General features: G+C 38.0%; 1 protein-coding gene across 6 annotated transcripts in view; it reads left to right on the top strand.

Annotated features, from left to right (window-relative positions):
- The window catches only part of celsr1a (cadherin EGF LAG seven-pass G-type receptor 1a), a 193,211-nt gene that overhangs the window by 129,984 nt on the left and 41,761 nt on the right, over positions 1-21,466 (top strand). For all 6 annotated transcript variants that reach the window (XM_062064589.1, XM_062064590.1, XM_062064588.1 and 3 more), the window contains 13 exons: positions 1,531-1,694; positions 1,946-2,071; positions 4,098-4,264; positions 4,327-4,512; positions 4,588-4,701; positions 8,065-8,239; positions 12,090-12,231; positions 14,002-14,122; positions 16,668-16,851; positions 17,263-17,364; positions 19,928-20,022; positions 20,101-20,310; positions 20,380-20,563. In XM_062064589.1, coding sequence (XP_061920573.1) covers positions 1,531-1,694; positions 1,946-2,071; positions 4,098-4,264; positions 4,327-4,512; positions 4,588-4,701; positions 8,065-8,239; positions 12,090-12,231; positions 14,002-14,122; positions 16,668-16,851; positions 17,263-17,364; positions 19,928-20,022; positions 20,101-20,310; positions 20,380-20,563 — 1,970 coding nt within the window. The remainder of the gene's footprint in view (positions 1-1,530; positions 1,695-1,945; positions 2,072-4,097; positions 4,265-4,326; positions 4,513-4,587; positions 4,702-8,064; positions 8,240-12,089; positions 12,232-14,001; positions 14,123-16,667; positions 16,852-17,262; positions 17,365-19,927; positions 20,023-20,100; positions 20,311-20,379; positions 20,564-21,466) is intronic.

The following is a 21,466-nucleotide window of genomic DNA, read 5'->3' as shown; positions in this document are numbered from 1 at the left end:
TTAGTGTTGCCAATCAACCTATCCCCAGGTGCATGTCTTTGGATGTGGGAGGAAGCCGGAGTACCCGGAGGGAACCCACGCAGTCACGGAGAGGACGTGCAAACTCCACACAGAAAGATGCAGAGGCCGGGATTGAACTCACGACTACTCAGGACCTTCGTATTGTGAGGCAGACGCACTAACCCCTCTGCCATCGTGCTGCCATATATACATATATATATATATATGTATATGTATATATAGGCTATATAAATATGTATGTATATGTATATGTTTAGGCTATATATATAGTTACATGCAGTTGGCTGTCGGCCCTCGACCACATTTTTTTCGCCCAATGCGGCCCCCAAGTCAAAAGTTTGGACACCCCTGATCTAGAGTTAGTTTGGCTGAGCCCGCTCTCAGTGCTGCTGGAGTGATCGCCAAGGGCCAAAGTGCAAAGAGCCGAGTCGGCAACCGGGCGTGACGTCACGCACAAACCCAGGTACGGAAAAATGGCACGGTTGGATTTTATGTGATTGGGTCTGTGCCAAAAAAGTACCGGATTCGATACCCATACCTAAGTACAGTAAGGTTGTTCACGAGATCAGACCAAACCAATCGGAGGGCGCTGTTCAGTATTATGGCCACTGATTGGCTCAGCCCCAGGCAGGATTACTGTATTGGATTAGTGTTAATATTGCCAAAAAAAAAACATATTTACAAGGTTGTAAACAGGTTTTTATGCTCTGAAATATTCAGTTTATAATTTAAAATGTGCTACTCTGCAGAAATGAATTGACCACTGCCAGCCCCGGAACCAATTAAGAAAGTTAAACAAGGGTTTACTGTATCTGAATGTTTCAGAGAGTGTATAGCTCACCTTCTTCTCTGATTGCGGATCAATGTTTGCTCTAAAAGTGACTGTTCTAACACGGTCACATGCTCAACTTAGTCGAAAAGCTATGAAAAAAAAAAAAATTGATCGATACGACGTTTGAGGAGACAACGTAGTAAAAACGCAGGAGCACTTTTCAGACTTCATGGTTTGTTTTTTGGGGAGCAGAGCAAGAAGAGTTTACACAGTTAATTACCGTGTACGGATGGGCGGAGAAAGTCAGAACTTAATGAGGCTAACATTCTTTGGCAAACTTGTTGCACAGGTCACAGAGGACACATAAAACAAGAATGTCGGCATAATATTATTGTGGTATTTATGTTGGGATGTGACATCACGTCTCAAGTCAAATGACCTCAGAACGCAATTTTTTTAACTGGTGAATTCAGGGGTTAAGTACTTCCTTGTACGTTATATCACATTTAATTTTAAAAGTGGAAAAAAATTGAAAAATTAAATTGATTTACTTTAATTAAAAAAATTGCATCAAAATAAATAAAAAGTTATGTTTCTCCTTATGTGACCCACTTTGACCAAACTGACTCTGAGCCTTGTGACAAAGCCTCTCTTGTGTGGATGGGTTCACCTCACTTTGCCGCGTCTTGGAAATCGTACGCGTGCACATTTACCAATTCTCTATTTTCCACCTTCAGGTCGCTCGACTTGACCGGGCCGCTGTTGCTGGGTGGCGTCCCCAACCTGCCCGAAGACTTCCCTGTCCGAAACCGACACTTTGTGGGTTGCATGAGGAACCTGAGCATCGACGGCAGGCCCGTCGACATGGCCAGCTTCATCGCCAACAACGGAACCGCAGCCGGTTAGATGACGCATCGCCTTTTTTTTTAAACTTGCACATTCAAAAAGCCGTGCAAAATCTTTTGGAAATAAGTTTTTGCAACAGTGTTGTAATTATTACACACCAGCTCTTTGATACTAACGTTCATCTCAGCTTTCACTAACACATTTGGAGTAAAATCGCTGATGCAAATCAGTAGCATGTCAATAGCAAAGCCAATGTATATTAGCATCAAGCTAGCACATTAAATAAATGTTTTTTATCCTGTTTAGGGTGTCCAGCAAAGAGAAACTTCTGCACGCCGAGTGTGTGTCAGAATGGAGGAGTGTGTGTTAGCAAGTGGAACACATACAGCTGCGACTGCCCAACTGGTTACGGTGGCAAAAACTGCGAACAAGGTCAGAGCCGGTTTATATTTTTAAGTGTTAAAAAAATAAACAGATGTTGTTTAAAATGTTGTAGTTGTTAGTATTTTCAATGCTTTCTTTACATTTCTGTCACAGTGGTGTGCTTAATGGGGTATGCTCGTTTTGTGTGAAGAAGCGCATGTAAAATGTCTAATAATGAATGACCTTATATGACATTTTAAATTACATTTTAAAGATTTATACATTTATGTTTTGAGAATTAAATTGTTATTTTTGCGCAGAAAAATTATAATTTTTGAACATTATTTTCTTAATAATTAGTTTTTAGTACAAAACATTAGGGGTGCACAAAAAAACAGAATCACTTTTTTTCACAAGTCTTATTCATCTCGATTCTAAATCGATTCATATTTTTGCAAAAAAATTGATTAAAAAAACGTTGACATTTTTCTTTTTTCGTAGGAATACATTTTTTTAAATATGTTTTTAGGCCATCTCCATGCAACCAGAAGTAGCTGTTCTGACCTGTTTTTAAATAGTTTTTAAAATCTGATCGAATTATTAGGTGCTCAAAGATTCACACTTCTAATCAAATTAAATTCAAGTTTTTTTTGTTATTTTGTTAATAAAAAAACAATTATAAAAAGTTTTCACATAAATAAAAAAAAAGTCCAAATAAAAAACTAAAATCACTCCGAGTCAAATTAAATTCAAGTTTGTTTTAATTAAAAAAAAGTATAAAAATTGTTTCATATAAATAAAAAAAAGTCCAAATAAAAAACTAAAATCACACCCCTAATCAAATTAACATCAAGTTTTTTTTATAATTATTAAAAAAAGTATAAAAATTGTTTCACATAATAAAAAAAAGTCCAATCAAAAAACTAATCAAATTAAAATCAAATTTATGAAATTAAAATCAAGTATTTTCTATTATTAAAAAAAAGTATAAAAATTATTTCATACAAATTAAAAAAAAAGGTCAAATAAAAAACTAAAATCACACCCCTAATCAAATTAAATTCAAGTTTTTTTTATTAAAAAAAGTATAAAAATTGTTTCATATAAATAAAAAAAAGTCCAAATAAAAAACTAAAATCACACCCCTAATCAAATTAAATTCAAGTTTGTTTTTTTTAGTTTTTTTTTTAAGTATAAAAATTGTTTCACACAATAAAAAAAAGTCAAATTAAAAAACTAATCAAACTAAAATCAAATTAATGAAACTAAATTAAAGTATTTTCTATTATTAAAAAAAAGTATAAAAATTATTTCATATAAATATAAAAAATTCCAAATAAAAAACAAAAATCACACCGCTAATCAAATTAAATTCAAGTTTTTTATAATTATTTTTAAGAAAGTATAAAAATTGTTTCACATAAATAAAAAAAAGTCCAACTAAAAAGCTAAAATCTAATTAAATTCAAATTAATTAAATTAAATTCAAGTTTTTTTTGTTATTAAAAAAAAGTATAAAAATTGTTTCACATAAATAAATAAAAATTGAAATAAAGAACTAAAATCTGCGGAGAGCTCCAATTTAGCCTGAGGCGGCCTTGACAGTTCAATATGATGCAATTAAAGCATTTGATAATCTCCTAGTAAGTTCATTATTATTAATCATGTGTTATTACTATCATCTCTCCAATTATTATTAATCTTTTTTGTCCAAGCATGTCTCCTTTGTAAGGGTGTGTCCAATGCAAACGTGCATGCATCTGCTCAAACTATCAGAGTGCATGAGTGTGTTTACATGCGCTAGGTGTGTGTGTGTGTGTGTGTGAGTGTGAGTGTGAGTGTGTGTGTGTGTGTGTGTGTGTGTGTGTGTGTGTGTGTGTGTGTGTGTGTGTGTGTGTGTGTGTGTGTGTATGTGTGTTGTAGAACTTCCAGGAAGTGGTGTGTTTGTGAGATGATGTTGGGATTAGGGGGGGCCTCCTTGACTCTGTGTGACTCACTGCACAGTCACAAGAGATGCAGTCAACCGCAGCATTTTTACGCCGTCGTTTACTCTCAAGCAAACATTCTTTCCTAACATTTCCTGTGTCTTGTTCAGTGATGCCGTCACCTCAGTTCTTCGACGGCAAGGCTCTTATTTCCTGGAGCGAGCCGGACGTCACCATCGCGGTTCCCTGGTACATGGGTCTCATGTTCCGGACTCGGCAGCCTGCAGGCACCTTGATGCAAGCCAACGCCGGCCCCTCCTCCACCATAAACCTCATGGTGAGCCACGCGCCGTACCCGGCATTAACTCGTGATGGCGAATCGTTTTTCTCTTCGCTCAGGTGAGCGAGCAACAGGTTCGTATGGAGGTGTTACTACGCCAACAAATGGTGGCGTCCCTGAGCTTTTCGCAAGTTCGGGTCAACGACGGGGAGTGGCATCACCTGCTGGTGGAGCTGAGAAGCGTAAAAGAGGGCAAGGCCATCAAATACATGGCTGCCGTATCCCTAGACTACGGCATGTACCAGGTACTTGGAATGAAATCCGTTTTTTTTCCTTGTGTGTCAGCGTGTGCACGATTGAACTGTTCTGTTTCCTCACAGAAGTCGGTGGTGATCGGCAATGACCTCCCGGGGTTGAAGCTGCAAACTCTTCATGTTGGGGGTTTGCCTGCAGAGAGCAATCATGTCAGGAAAGGATTTGTTGGGTGCATACAGGTCAGTACTGTTTGTACATGCATCATTTTATGTGGCCCGCCGTACCAATATTATGTGGCCCACTGACTTTTTAAAAGTTGGCCTGCCAATTCATTTTTAGTGGCCTGACACATAATTTTAAGTGACCCGCCGCAACATTTTTGGTGGCCTGCCATTTCATTTTATTTGGCCATTGCTTCATTTTACTGTATGTAGCCTGCCACGCCATTTTATATGGCCCGCCACATAATTTTTTATGGCCCACCACGTCATTTTATATGGCCCAACACATCAATTAGTGTGGCCCTTGATTCGCTGCATCATTTTATGCGGCCTGCCACGTTATTTTAAGTAGCCTGCTGCTTCATTTTAAAGTTAAAGTGAAAGTACCAATGATTGTCACACCCACACACTAGGTGTGGCGAAATTATTCTCTGCATTTGACCCATCACCTTTATGTGGCCTTTCGACCGCTGCATCTTTTTATGTGGCCCGCCACCTCGTTTTATATGGCCCATCACATCAATTAGTGTGGCCCTTGGGCCGCTGTATCATTTTATGTGGCCTGCAACATTGTTGTAAGTGGCCTGCCGGATAATTTTATATGCCCCACCACATCAAATAATCCAGCCTTAAGGCCGCTGCATCACTTTAAGTGGCCTGCTACATTATTTTAAGTAGCCTGCTGCTTCATTTTATGTGGCCCTTCGACCGCTGCATCATTTTATGTGGCCCGCCACATGGTTTTACATGGCCCGCCGCATGGTTTTACATGGCCGGCCGCTCCATTTATTCGTGGCCCACCACATCATTTTATGTAGCCCTTAGGCCACAGCATCAGTTTATGTGGTCTGCCACTTCATTTGACGTAGGTCTCCACATAATTTTATTGGTTTGCCGCTTTACTTTATTTGGCTCGCCACATAGTTTTATTTGGCTTGCCGCTTTATTTTATTTGGCTCGCCATTTCATTTTATGCGGCCCGCTGCATCATTTTACGTGGCCTGACTCTATATTTTTTGTAACTTGCCACAGCAGTTTATATGGTCTGCCGCACCATTTTATGTGGCCCGCTGTTTCATTTGAAATTTCTCGCAACTTGTTTTATATGGCCCATCACATCAATTAGTGTGGCCCTTGGGCCGCTGTATCATTTTATGTGGCCTGCAACATTGTTCTAAGTGGCCTGCCGGATAATTTGATATGCCCCACCACATCAAATAATCCAGCCTTAAGGCCGCTGCATCACTTTAAGTGGCCTGCTACATTATTTTAAGTAGCCTGCTGCTTCATTTTATGTGGCCCTTCGACCGCTGCATCATTTTACGTGGCTCGCTGCATCATTTTATGTGGCCCGCCACATGGTTTTACATGGCCCGCCGCATGGTTTTACATGGCCGGCCGCTCCATTTATTCGTGGCCCACCACATCATTTTATGTAGCCCTTAGGCCACAGCATCAGTTTATGTGGTCTGCCACTTCATTTGACGTAGGTCTCCACATAATTTTATTGGTTTGCCGCTTTACTTTATTTGGCTCGCCACATAGTTTTATTTGGCTTGCCGCTTTATTTTATTTGGTTCGCCATTTCATTTTATGCGGCCCCCTGCATCATTTTACATGGCTCGCTGCATCATTTTATGTGGCCCGCCACATGGTTTTACATGGCCGGCCGCTCCATTTATTCGTGGCCCACCACATCATTTTATGTAGCCCTTAGGCCACAGCATCAGTTTATGTGGTCTGCCACTTCATTTGGCGTAGGTCTCCACATAATTTTATTTGGTTTGCCAGATTATTTTATTTGGCTCGCCACATAGTTTTATTTGGCTTGCCGCTTTATTTTATTTGGCTCGCCATTTCATTTTATGCGACCCGCTGCATCATTTAAGTGGACTGCCTCTATATTTTTTGTAACTTGCCACAACAGTTTATATGGTCTGCCGCACCATTTTATGTGGCCCGCTGTTTCATTAGAAATTTCTCACAACTTGTTTTTATGTGGCGTGCAAATTGTTTTAAGAGGCCTTCCGCTTCATTTTACGTGGCTCAACGCTTCATTTCATTTTGCCCGCCAAATCAATTTATGTGTCCCACTGTATAATTTCATGTGCCTCGTCATTTCATTTCATGTGGCCCAGCGCATCATTTTATGTGTCGCATTGTTTAATTTTATGTTGCCATTTGCTTCATTTTAGGGTATGTGGCTCGCCACATCATTTTATGTGGCTCGCCACATCATTTTATGTGGCCCGCCACATCATTTTACGTGGCCATTGGGCCACGGCATCAATTTATGTGGCCTCCCGAATCATTTATGTGGTTTGTGAAAGGCTGGAAATGATAAAGCACTTTCTGACTAAATGTATTAAAATTTGACAGAAACATTTATTATTTGACCATGTAACAAAATGTTCCAAGCATGTTTTATTTATTTTTTAGTTATCAGCAATTAAAATAATATTGAATATCTGCTTGTCAACTTGACTAACAATTTAAAAAGAAGGTATTCATCAATCTGTTTGTAAAACATATAATAATCCAAATCAGTTGCCAAAACAAATTGTGTACTGAGGCTATTATACATTTATAATTTTAATAATTAAAATTAAATAAAAATTGTACATTTACATTAACATTTAATAATTGTATTCACTGTAACCTCTGCAGGGCAACTATAATTGCAATGTGGCACTCGATAAAAACAACTTTGACACCCTTGTTCTAGTCCATGTTGGTCTCCAAAAAACAATTAACCCCTGGGGTCTCCAATTAGCACGGGTCAAAAAACATTGACAACTGTGGCTGTAGGCAACCTCCTTATGTAGTTTGTATTCATTTTACTTGACAGCAGTAGCTAAATTTCTTTGGCCATCTCCAAAAAGCGGAAATCCCGCAAGTAATTGAAACGCCCATAAAAATGTCTATTTTTGACACATAACTTGCTCTTTCCCCTACAAACGTTTTTGCTAACTGGACATTGCGACGGAAGCTAACAAGCTAAATGTCAAATGTACCAGGTTTTAGCCATATAATATGCCTCACAGACTATTCAAATTGATTTTAAAGTATAACATGTACAATTTACGTATACTCAACACAAATAATTATTGATGATCGATAGAACCAAGCTACAGTATAGCCCAAAGGTGGACAAAATGTTTGCCTCCAAGGGCCAAAGTAGAAATATACTCACTGGTTGTTTGTCAAACAGAGATTTTAAGCGTGAAATGCAAATAGCCTAAATATAAACAATAACGTTCCTTTAATTAGTGCAAATAACATGGAGGTGCCCAGTGGGATGCCTTGTTGTTGTCGACAGTCACGCATTTCAAACTTCCTTTTCGCCTTCCCCTGCTCCCCCCACATCTTCCACTATGTCAGGGCGTCCGCATGGGTGAGACGTCCACCAACGTGGCCAACGTCAACATGGCCCGCGGCCTGAAGATCCGCGTGGAGGACGGCTGTGATCTTGCCGACCCGTGCGACTCCAACATCTGCCCTGAGAACAGCCACTGCAGCGACGACTGGAGCACACACACCTGTGTCTGCGATCCAGGTACGAACCCAGGGGTCCTCCAAATGTTGACCCAGGGGCCACATATATATATATAAAAGTTTGGGGTCACCCAAACAATTTTGTGGAATAGCCTTCATTTCTAAGAACAAGAATAGACTGTCGAGTTTCAGATGAAAGTTCTCTTTTTCTGGCCATTTTGAGCGTTTAATTGACCCCACAAATGTGATGCTCCAGAAACTCAATCTGCTCAAAGGAAGGTCAGTTTTGTAGCTTCTGTAACGAGCCAAACTGTTTTCAGATGTGTGAACATGATTGCACAAGGGTTTTCTAATCATCAATTAGCCTTCTGAGCCAATGAGCAAACACATTGTACCATTAGAACACTGGAGTGATAGTTGCTAGAAATGGGCCTCTATACACCTATGTAGATATTGCACCAAAAACCAGACATTTGCAGCTAGAATAGTCATTTACCACATTAGCAATGTATAGAGCAGGGGTCACCAACGCGGTGCCCGCGGGCACCAGGTCGCCCGTAAGGGTCAGATGAGTCGCCCGCGGGCCTGTTCTAAAAAAATAAAAAAAAAAAAAAAAAAAAATTTAAAATTTTTTTTTTTTTTTTTTTTTTTTAAATTAAATCTACATAGAAAAAACACAAGATACACTTTCAATCAGTGCATCAACCCAAACAACCTCCCCCATGCACACTCATCCACACCCACTCACACAAAAGGGGTTATTTCTTTCTGCTACCAATATTCTGGTTCCCACAACATCGACAACACATCTGCAAGGGACACAGTCCCTGAAGCACACATGATTGTATAGGCTGCTGGTCCAATAACATTTTCATTAATTACTATTTTTTATGTCATTATTATTATATTGTTTTACTTTCTTTTTTTATCCAAGAAAATGTTTTTTATTTATTTATCTTATTTTATTTTATTTTTTAAAAAAGGGCCTTATCTTCAACAGACCAGGTTATCAATGAAATTAGATTTGTTTAAAGGGTTTTTTAAACCAGGCCCAGTCCAGATAATGTCCAAGTCGGACTCAGCAACACACACCTTCATTCATGTACACAGAAAAAAATTAGGGAACACAACAGATTGCATATAATTTATAAACAAAATTACATTTTCAAAATAAGCATTTATGTACAGTCCAGATTATGTCCAGGTCACTCAAATTAGGGAACACAACAACAGATATCATATAATCTATAAACATAATTATACTTTCAAAATAAGCCTTCTCATCTTTTTTTTAATGTTTTTTGGCATCATTATCGTTTTCAACCATGTAACTTTCTAAAATTAGAAAATACTGAATAAATGTTTTAAAGAAAGTAATACTAAGTGAATATCTGTTTTTGGCCTTAAAAATCAACATTTTACCGAGTACTATAATTAAATTGACTAAATCATGATTGTCAATGAACTCTCCTAAAATAACAGAAACCACATCAAGCTTCATAAAAAAACCAATCCTTAAACACATTTTTTCAACTTCCACCCAAAACAAAGACACAATATGACAATACCAAAACAAATGCAGGGTGGATTCAGGCTCCTGACAACAAAATCGGCAATCATCTGACTCTGTCATATTCCATAATTTTAACATTTTCCCTGTGGGTAAGAAGTTATAAATAATTTTAATTTGAAAATAAGGATTTTGCACATCGATAGTGGTTTTATAGATTAGTTTGAATATGGCATCCCATGGCAACGGGCAGTCAAAAAAGTCCTCCCATTTTCCATTTGTGTTGTATGAGGCAGCCTTCAAAGATTTCTTTATTAAATAAAAAATATATATGTTTCTAATTATTTTAGTTCCTTTTTGCCAACTAGAATTTCTTATTAGAGGTTTACAAACTAATAATTTAGTAGTTCCATAATTAATTATTTGTTTCCATCTTTTCCCAATTACTCCAGTTAGTTGATAAAATGAAAAGCTTGAGCAAGCATATCCATACATAGCTCTAAATTCATCATACTTCATAATTTTACCATTCTCATTGATAATATCATTGACAAAAATGATTCCTCTTTCAAACATATTTTTCCAAAAGAAAGGCTTTCTATCTTTTACAATATTAGAGTTCATCCATATCAACTGCTGCAAAATATCGTCTCTTTTTTCTGGCACATAAAATTGAAAACACCACTATGAGTGGATTGTTTCCTTTATGAACCCCGCCATGTTTCCCAGCAGACTCTCTGGGAGGGGATCACTTGTAAAAAAGGATACAATTTCTTTTGATACAGTACATGTTTTTTGTCCAACAGGACATTTGTGTACCACTCAATGTTTAAATACATCTTTGGAACAATTGATGCTTTTAAAGACAGGCACATAGCTTCAAGGTTGAGAAGTTTCAGGCCCCCATATTCATACTCTTTGTACAAAACCTTTCTTTTAATCTTTTCTGGTTTGCCGTTCCAGACAAAATCGAAGACCCTCCGCTCATAAATCTTAAAAAAGTTTTGTGATGGAGCTGGTAATGACAAAACCAAATAAATAAATTGAGGAATAATTAATGAGTTGGCAATAGACATTTTACCATACAAGGTTAGGGATTTCCCTTTCCATAATTGCATAATTTTGTCCAGCTTTCTTAGTCAATTATCATAATTTACTGAGCCTAGATCTTCCAGATTTTCTGGGACAACAACACCAAGTATGTTAACTGGTCCATCTGTCCACAAAACAGGCACTTTGCATTCCATTCGAAAGGACGTTCCCTTTAGATTTCCGATCCTTAACATTTTACATTTATCATAATTAAGCTTAAGGCCAGATTGCTGTGAAAATATGTCCAAAAGATTAAGAAGGTTCCACAAACAATGAGGAAAAATCTTATCTTTGTGAATCAGCCTTTTCTGACATGAACTTCATCAAGAACACACACAGAACACACCTCACTGATGCACATCTGCAAGACTCACTCAGAGTTGCAGTGTCAAGTTACACACCAGAGTACAACACACTAGTTAACAGCATGCAATGCCAGGCTTCCCACTAACTGACAAAGAAACAGATAACAGATTTGGTGTCCAGTTCAAAGTGTGACATGATTTAAAAATTTGAGAGTTTACTTTTGTATTTTACATGAGTTATTATTTGTACAAACATGGTGCAAAGTAATTCATGATTTGTTAAAAAATGTTAGTGGCTAGCTAGTTAAAATGGGATATTGTGATTTCACAAGACTGTCTTAGAAGTGATCATTTGAAAATGTTCAATTTGAAAAATGTGCACTTAGAGAAAATATAAAAATAAAGTGTTGCATATTGATATTTATCTGTTTCTATATATATTTATTGTGAGAAATCATTAAGATGATCAGTGTTTCCACAAAGATAAATATCATTAATTATTAATAATAACAGAGTTAAAGGTAAATTGAGCAAATTGGCTACTTCTGGCAATTTATTTAAGTGTGTATCTAACTGGTAGCCCTTCGCATTAATCAGTACCCAAGAAGTAGCTCTTGGTTTCAAAAAGGTTGGTGACCCCTGGTATAGAGTGTATTTCTTTAAAGTTAAGACTAGTTTAAAGTTATCCTCATTGAAAAGTACAGTACTTTTCCTTCAAAAATAAGGACATTTCAATGTGACCCCAAACTTTTGAACGGTAGTGTATATATATATATATATATATATATATATATATATATATATATATATATATATATATATATATATATATATATATATATATATATATATATATATATATATATATATATATAATTTCCAGGCTTTCACATCCTAAAATGATGTGGTGGGCCAGTGTGGCCCCCGGGCCTTGACTTTGACACCCCTGACTTATGCATTTCCGAGACAAGTTAAAGACACCTTACCCTTTTTTTATCTGGAAGGTTATTTCGGTAAGGAGTGCGTCGACGCTTGTCAGCTCAACCCGTGTGAGTACGTTTCCACCTGCGCTCGCAAGCCCAGCTCCTCCCACGGATACACCTGTGAATGTGGTCACAGCCACTACGGCCAGTACTGCGAAAACAAGTAAGTCCTTCCTTTGAAAACCTTAAAGGAAAACTGCACTTTTGGGGGGGAATCTTGCCTATTGTTCACAATCCTTATATAGGACAAGAACACATATGTTTTTCTTTTTTATGCACTCTAAGTCGTAAAATACGGCATATACGAGGTGGCTAACAATGCAGCTAATGAGAGTAGACTATTCCGCCCATAAAACACTTTAAAAAACATCCAAAAACTGCCAACAATACGCCTTGTGACATGAATATCAACCAAGTATTAGTGATATTGTTATTATAAGTGATAACGCAGACACAGAACGCTGACTAGCTTATGCTGCTATATTGACATACTGAGCCGGTGAGCTGCTGCATCACCTCTGAGCCGGTGAAAGTTATATCTAGATTATAAATCATGCCTCTCACCTGGATAGTAGAAGGTTGTGGCCATAAACCGAGAAGTTGGTCAAGTTTAACATCCGATTTATACCAGATATGGCAAGAAAGACATGAAAGGATAATGATTATTCTTCATCTAAGCTGGAAGATATAAACATCCCATCAGTCGGCATCCCATTATTGTAAGTGACTGTTTTATTTGGTTTAGCACTCAGCAATACTGCTACATGATGTTTAGTGTTTCACTAAAGCTGGATCTGTTTATTTGTTTGGATCTGGATCCTCCTTATAATCAGGCTCAAAAATATATTTTTTTGGCTCATCGTTTGTCCCAAAGTAGTCTTTGTTGTCTGCCATGATTAGTAGACAAGCTTTAATGATCCACAAAGGAAATTGTTCCACACAGTAGCTCAGTTACAATGATGGAAAGTGTAAGGATGGAAAGGACAATGCAGGTATAAATAGACTAAATATAGTGATATAAAATATAACATATATACGTAATATTTACATAATTGTATTGTATGTAGTATTGTTGTTGTTGTTGTTGAAGGAAGTGAACGCTGTGATGCGTCTGTGAAATTAATACGTCGCCATATGCTTAAAATGAGCAATATATGTAAATATTACATGTTATTATGAATGTTACTACCGTACATTACATATATATTTACAGGGTGTATATGAATCGTTGGTAGAGGTTTTTTTTAAATGTTATTTCAAGGGCTTTATAGGCGGAATAGAGCAACACCCATTGACTCCATTGCTAGTTGACTTTTGCTAACATGTTTTTATGAGTTAGAATGCATAACAAAAAGAAAAACATAGGTGTTCTTGTTTTAAAGGGTTGTGGATTATAGGCACAATTTCCCAAAAAGTGCAGTTCCCCTTGAAAAGCCAACGTTTCTTCCCACAGAGATGAAACACACTAATCTTTATTTTTGCCGTGGTGCCAACCTCCTTGAAGCTTTATTGTTCAATAATCCGTGCTTTGGTTTTCTGCTGGAAAGATTCATATTCGTATGGTTAACAGCCTCCAAGAACACTTGCACGTTAGACCAGGCTGTGCGCTGACCTCCATGACATGCATCACTTCCTGTCTGAGGCAGGATGTGGGACTCGCTCCCTTCACGCCCGGCTGATCCTCCAAAGGTGTTTGGTCTCTGTCGCCTGCGTATCCTCACATCCGTATCAGTGCAGATAGCGTCTATCTTCACCAGAACACGTTTGTTGACGCACACATGGACTATTCGCTGGAAGAAAAGCTGGGAGGAAGTTTATTGTAGATTAGAACACATTCTTTTGTGGCTGTAAAAGCTTTCATGGAAGAACTGCAGCTGAAGACAAAAAATAAAAAAATAAACACATGATAAAATGTAAATGTGTCTGATGCCAGGATGGAGAAGCCGTGTCCTCAGGGTTGGTGGGGGAGTCCCATGTGTGGACCCTGTGGCTGCGACCCAAGCAGGGGCTTTCATAACGACTGCAACAAGACCACCGGGGAGTGCCGCTGCAAGGTATGGTCGCATTTTTAAAGCAACAGAACGGAACGATCACCTTTAGAATATATAAGAATATGCAAAGTTTTTGGAAGTAGGTGTAAGTGACCGGAACAAAATCTCTACTACGACACTATCCGGACCCCTTTATGCAAAGCCTTATTTTGACAAACAAAAGAAAAAATAAAAGACAAGTCTAGTGTGTGTAGAAAAAGCTGTGACTTAACTTTTTTTTAAAAGCAACAGTACGAAACAATTTATTTTACTTTGAAATCATGCTCGTCAACCTATGCTAACAAAATGTGTCTGCATGACTATTACTGGTTTCAGCCAAATAGAAGAATATGCAAAGCCTCATTTTGGAGGAATTAAAGACAAAATCAAAGAGAACTCTAGTGTGTGTAAGTGACTGGAAGAAAAGCTGTGACTCACGCTTTTCTTTTTTAAAGCAGCAGTACGAAACAATTGATTTTACTTTGAAATCATTCCAGTCAACTAATTCAACATGCTAACAAAATACTGTATGTTTGCATTACTTATACTGGATTCACCTAAATATAAAGCGGCCTCTTTATGCAAAGCCTCATTTTGGAAAAAAAATACAAAATACGGAAGAACAACTCTGTCACTCACAATTAGTTTTACTTTCAAATCATGCAAGTCAACTAATGCTAACCAAATGTGTCTGCATTACTATTACTGGGTTCACCCAAATATAAGAATAGGCAGAGCCTCATTTTGGAGAAAAAAAAATTGAAAGACAAAATCAAAGAGACGTTTAATGTGTGTAAGTGACTGGAAGAAAAGCTCTGACTCACACTTTTTTTTTTAAAGCAATAATACTGAACAATTGGTTTTATTGTGAAATCCTTCTAGTCCAATAACGCTCGACGCTATTGATTGATTGATTGAGACTTTTATTAGTAGGTTGCACAGTGAAGTACATATTCCGTACAATTGACCACTAAATGGTAACACCCGAATAAGTTTTTCAACTTGTTTAAGTCGGGGTCCACAAATGTTCATGTCAGAAGTGGCTAACAAAATGTGTTTGCATTACTAGTACTGGATTCACCCAAATATAAAACAGCCCCTTTATGCAAAGCCTCGTTTTGAATAAAAAAAAGAGACAAACTCAAAGAGAAGTTTCGTGTTTGCATGTGACTGGAAGAAAAACTGTGACTCACTTTTTTTTTAAAGCAACAATACTGTGAAATCATACTAGTCAACTAATGCTAAAAAAATGTGTCTGCATTACTATTACTGGGTTGGGTTCACACAAATATAAGGTGGCTCCTTTATGCGAAGCCTCATTTTGGGAAAAAAAAAGAAAAAGTTTAAAGACAAAACCAAGGAGAAGTCTATTGCAAGTAAGTGACTGGAAGAAAAGCTTTTTGTTTAAGCAACACAGTAGTGAACAATTGGTTTCACTTTCAAATCATCCAAGTCGAGCATTGCTAAAAGCTAACAAAATATGCCTTGCATTATCTGGCCAAATATAAGATGACTCCTCTTTTTTATTACAGTAAATCCTTGTTTATTGCTGTTAATTAGTTCCAGGTCTGACTCTGGTAAATTAATTTCTGCGACTTAGGAATTATTAGTTATAAATAAAATATTTTAGTAGCTAGAGCATAAAAAATATGCCTTCTTAATATGAAAAAACACCCACATAGTCAACTTTATACTTGTTTATTCCAATATAGTAATGCTCCTAAGGCTGAGCCAATCAGTGGTTACGATACTGAACAGTGCGCACTGATTGGTTTGTTCTTATTTTGTGGCCAAAACTACTGTAATATTTATATTTTTAGTTCATTTCACCATGATATGCTTGCATATGCTTAATTTAAGCCAAAAATACGTAGAGTATGCCTTAAAATTTTTTGCAACTGAGTGAAGCTGTAAACTCGGAAGAGTGGTGTGGCGAGAGATGACTGTACCCAATTTTGAAAAAAAAAAAATTTTTTTTAAAACAAACTCTAATAGAGATCAAGTGTTTGTGAGTTATAGGAAGAAAAGCTCTGACTCGTTATGGGAGAAATCCTTTGTTGCCATTTTTTAAAAATGTAAATAAATGTGTTTGGTAATACACACGATTACTTGAAATAAGTAGTTTGTACAAATACTGTAATCGCGATTCTTATTTAACCCGATTCCAAATTGATTTTTGAAATAAAACAAAAAATTCAAATAAAAATTTAATTTTTAATTTTTTTTATACAAGAATAATTTTTTTTAAAGTTTTTTCCGGCCATCCCCATGCGACCAGAAGGAGATTTTTAACTTGTTTTGAAAAAGTTTAATCATGATTATTGTACCGAATAATACATTGCAGAAATCGGTTTGACTCGAGAATCGATTCTGAATCGGACTCGGCTCGAATCGTTAGGTGCCCAAAGTTTCACACCCCTACTGTATACATTTCTGAACAGTAAAAATTAGCATCGATGCTACTGCTAACTGCTAGCGGATAAAATGTCACAGATACGCGTATCGTCTCGATTCGGGCTAAAATACTTTTAGAGTAGTAGTTTAAAGTAAACTTTGCTGATTTCTGCAGGAGAATCACTACCGCCCAGAAGGAGAAGACTCTTGCTACCCGTGCGAGTGCTTCTCCGTCGGCTCTGAGTCTCGAACCTGCGACCCCGTCACCGGGCAGTGTCCCTGCAAGGGCGGAGTCATCGGTCGCCAATGTAACCGCTGCGATAACCCGTTTGCCGAGGTCACCCCCATTGGATGTGAAGGTATGTCATTTCATCACAGTCGCAGTTATGCATAGATGGGAAACTTCTTTCGGGGGGCCAGAAAACGGTTGCTGTATTATTCACCGGTTCACAAAGTGGCGGTGTCAAAAAGAGACAAATGGTGTCGCTCACATCTGCTGGTGCTGCAGTTGAGCTAACTTTGCGCCTTTGTCGCCGCCCAGTCGAGCAGAAGAGGCAAGTGGAACTTTGGCACGCAGACAATACAGTAGCGCTGAATAGAAGGCAGAAGAAGAAGAATGTCAATGACCTAATAGGAACGTGTTCAGACTTTGAATCGATGGTAGACCCACAGGTCATTATAGGGATTTTTCTTTTTATTTCATGTCACATGCGCAGGGGGACACCAAAAGAGCAGAGAATAAAAATCCGATTGTCCTTTTCATTCCACAGTGGTGTATGAAGGCTGTCCTAAAGCATTTGAGGCGGGCATTTGGTGGCCCAAGACTAAGTTCGGACGTCCGGCTGCCATGAACTGTCCCAAAGGATCCATTGGTAAGTAAAGTAAAGTGACTCCAATATAACAAAGTAAATATGACACTGTATGCAGAAAGTGGCGCTCAGAGACACCATTTTAATTTTTCATTTGACTTTTTCTTTTATTCGTCAAAATGAAACAAGCAAAAACAACAATTTACATAACAATAAAGTAAATTATGAATGAAAAGAAGCAGAAAGAAGTATAAACTTAAACATCTTCCCTCGACAGTGGAAACACAAATTGTTGACTCAACTTAAAGGGCAACTGCACTTTTTGGGGAATTTTGCCTATGATTCACAATCCTTATGAGAGACAAGAAGACAAAGGGTTGTTGTTTTTTTGCATTCTAACTTGTAAAAATTGGCTCGTTCTAGGTGGCTAGCAATGCAGCTAATGGGAGCAATAAATTCTACCTCTAAATCACTTGAAAAATGCGTTCAAAAACCGTCAACAATACTTCATTTACTTCAAAAGTCCATATTTTGGTGAAGGTTTGTACACTTTGAACACAACATAAAGTGCTATACAGTACAGTACATCAAACAAACATAACATGTAGATCAACTATCTACTATTATCTCTTTATTAACATCCCAACACAACAACAACAACAAGCTGAACTGTGCAGTATGCGCTGTTCTGCCAACATGCACACACACACAGAAGTCACTATGGTGCCCTCACAAAAGATCAGAAATCACATGAATCCTGAACTTTAACAACCATATTGCTACATATTGCTACAATGATAAACACTTCGTAAATCAAACAATTTGTAAAGTGAGACAAATTTCTCCACAAGAAACAATGTAAATAAGAATAATGGGTTCCAGCCTCCACAAAAGTCCATATTTTAGTGAAGGTTTGTGCACTTTGAACACAATATCGAGTGCTATACAGTACTGTATATCAAACAAACATAACATGGATCAACTATCTCTTTAGGAACACGCCAAAACAACAACAACAAGCTAAACTGTGCCGTATGCGCTGCTCAGCCAACACGCGCACACACAGAAGTCACTATGGTGCCCTCAAAAAAAAACAGAAATCACATGAATCCTGAACTTTAACAACCATATTGCCACAATAATAAACACTTTGTAAATAAAAAAATTCATAAAGTGAGACAAATCTCTCCACAAGAAACAATGTAAATAAGAATAAAGGGTTCCAGCCTCGACAAAAGTCCATACTTTAATGAAGGTTTGTACACTTTGAACACAATATAGAGTGCTATACAGTACTGTATATCAAACAAACATAACAGGGATCAACTATCTCTTTACCAACACGCCAAAACAGCAACATCAAGCTAAACTGTGCCGTATGCGCTGCTCAGCAAACACGCACACACACACAGAAGTCACTATGGTGCCCTCACAAAAGATCAGAAATAACAAAAATCCTGAACTTTAATATCCATATTGCTACAATAATACACACTTCAAAAATGATAATCTACTTACATTAACATCGACAAAGGAGAGAATGTTGAGAAAGTAGCAGACAGAGGGAGAACAGGGGCAGGAGGAAGGAGAGTAGCTCTTGTCATCCGCTGTGAAATAAGTCTGCTTTGGCATCTTTTTCCAGAAAAGTCAGGCCTCATCACAATGAAAACTTGCTGTATTTAAAGTGTGATCAAACCTGCTTGTATGATTCTTCCATACTTGTGAGCACCATTAATGTACTCCATGCAAACTGTCTTTTTTTTTTTATTTTTTTAACCCCATAGTGTTTCCCTTCTTCTTTCCACGCGAGTCTGTTGTCTTTTTGGGACTCACATTGAGTTAGAAAAATGGACAAAACTTGTCCAAAAAAATTCAGAAAATTCTGCGCCCTGCTTTTTGTCTGCAGGCGTGACACAAAATGAATGACTGACTAAGGCGTTCGTACGTAGAGACACGCTTCGCACACAAAGGCATATTCGGATCGATCTAAAAGTGCGCAAATAGAGGAGTTCCTAAATCGAGGTTGTACTGTACAGCATTTGTTGTTCAACTTAGAAGACTACACAGCCATGCTTACACTTCACAACATAAATAAACAAAATATATGAAACTCAAAAATATGTTACTCAAAATCATATCTTTTTTTTTTAATACAGAAACATTACATAACATTGTTTTGTTCCACCGTCCAATTTTTTTCTATATACAACTTTGATTAAAATGCATCTTTTCATTGTCATTGTTCTAAAACTAAATTTTTGTATATATATAATTCAGTTCCCTTTATTAATAATTTATTATTGTTTGGTAGAATGTTTCTGTGCCTTATACATGATTTTTTAGGATATTGTTCATGAAACTTCAATAAGTTTGACTCTTTAAATATTGGGTTTGTGGGTTCCTTGTATGCATGTTCCTGCAGTGTTTGACTCTGCCCTCCCTGGTGAGTGCTGAGGGGAAAATAAAACTTTGGGATGCATCCCTGTCACCATGGCAACCCCTCTGTTGTCGCTCCGGTCTCATCTGGGACTTCGGCCTTTTATTGTTCCGTACACGTTGCTTGGCGCATGCAGCTGCTGTTTCTTATTGTGGTGATACTTTGCATCAGTGTGTGTTTTGTGTTTAGGCACCGCCATTCGCCACTGTAGCGACGAGAAAGGCTGGTTGTCGCCCGAGCTTTTCAACTGCACCACCGCCTCCTTCGCTCAGCTGAGCAAACTGGTAATTTCTGCACAAATAAAGCTCGGATTGATCATTTATACCCCAGACTGTATTATAAGAGAAAGTATACCCTTCCAGAATGAAGAGCTACGCCGTAACAGCTCAAGGATGGACACAGAGCGCTCCAAGAACATAGTGCGTTTGCTCCACGCCGCCACCAATAGCACCAGGAGTTACTACGGCAACGACGTGAAGACTGCCACCCGGCTGCTGAACCACGTACTGCATTACGAGAGCCGCCGGGCGGGATTCGAGCTCACCGCCGCCAAGGACGCGGAATTCAACGAGGTAACAGAGAAAATGACGCCAGCTCATCTTTTGAGATTCCTCATTGCCGTTGTTTTGAACCCGTCTTAGAATTTGGTTCGAGCCGGAAGTGCCATACTGGACCCGGACACGAAAGCGCACTGGGAGCAGATTCAGAAAACAGAGGGCGGCACGGCTCACCTGCTTCGGAATTTCGAGGAATATGCAAACACCTTGGCGCGGAACGTCAGGAAAACCTACCTGAAACCCTTCACCATTGTTACGGACAACATGAGTGAGTTCGCTCTCCTTCAGCACATGATGATTTTTTTTTTTTACAAGTATATTGCACAACCAATGTTGGAATGGCAATTACAGCCCATCCAGCAGTGATACCACTGATGTCATTGCAAACCACAGTGCGCCATTTTATTATTTTATTTATTTTTTATGAATAAATAAAAAAATATATTGTTATTATTTATTTAGCCAAGCAGTTGCCTTCTGGTCTGCAATGTGAAGGGCGACAAGCGCCCTGCCCCCCAGTCTGTGGAGTGGACAGGCCTCAATGATGTCATCCATTGTCTGTGTCTCTCCACAGGCACAAAGTGGGCGTGGCTTGCTTCCCCATCAGTAATGGCTGGCATATCTACCTCTGCATGTGCTTTAAAATGTTGCTTTTTTCCTTTTTATTTTTTATATATTTGTTATTATTATTAATCGTACTACTATGCCTGCCTTTCATGCTTGCCTACCATGAAAGGCATAACCATGTTTTATAGGATGGATTTATAGGCACCGGGTACATGGTCCACAAAAGCAAATACAAAATACAGGAAAAACACGCACTCTCCAAAAAACGTAATAAAACAAAAATAAAGAGGTGCACGGCAAAAAGTGTACTTAAAAAAAAAGCAAGGCCAGCAACACTCGTGTCCTTCTTATAATTTTAATATAAACTGCACAGGCGCTTACCAAACACAGACCGGTTTCGACAAGGTCTTCGTCAGTGTGCAATTTTTTTACAGGAAGTGATGCACTTAAATCAGGGGTCTCAAACTCAATTTACCTGGGGGCCACTGGAGCTAGGGTCTGGGTGAGGCTGGGCCGCATCAGGTTTTCAACAAAAAAAACGCATTTATTAAAAACAGAAAAAAAAAGAAAAAAAAAACTGTCTTCAATGCTTTTGCTTCTGCTA

Source organism: Entelurus aequoreus, linkage group LG12 (assembly GCF_033978785.1).
Source record: "Entelurus aequoreus isolate RoL-2023_Sb linkage group LG12, RoL_Eaeq_v1.1, whole genome shotgun sequence".
Taxonomy (NCBI): domain Eukaryota; kingdom Metazoa; phylum Chordata; class Actinopteri; order Syngnathiformes; family Syngnathidae; genus Entelurus; species Entelurus aequoreus.
This window is presented reverse-complemented; position numbering and strand designations above follow the sequence as displayed.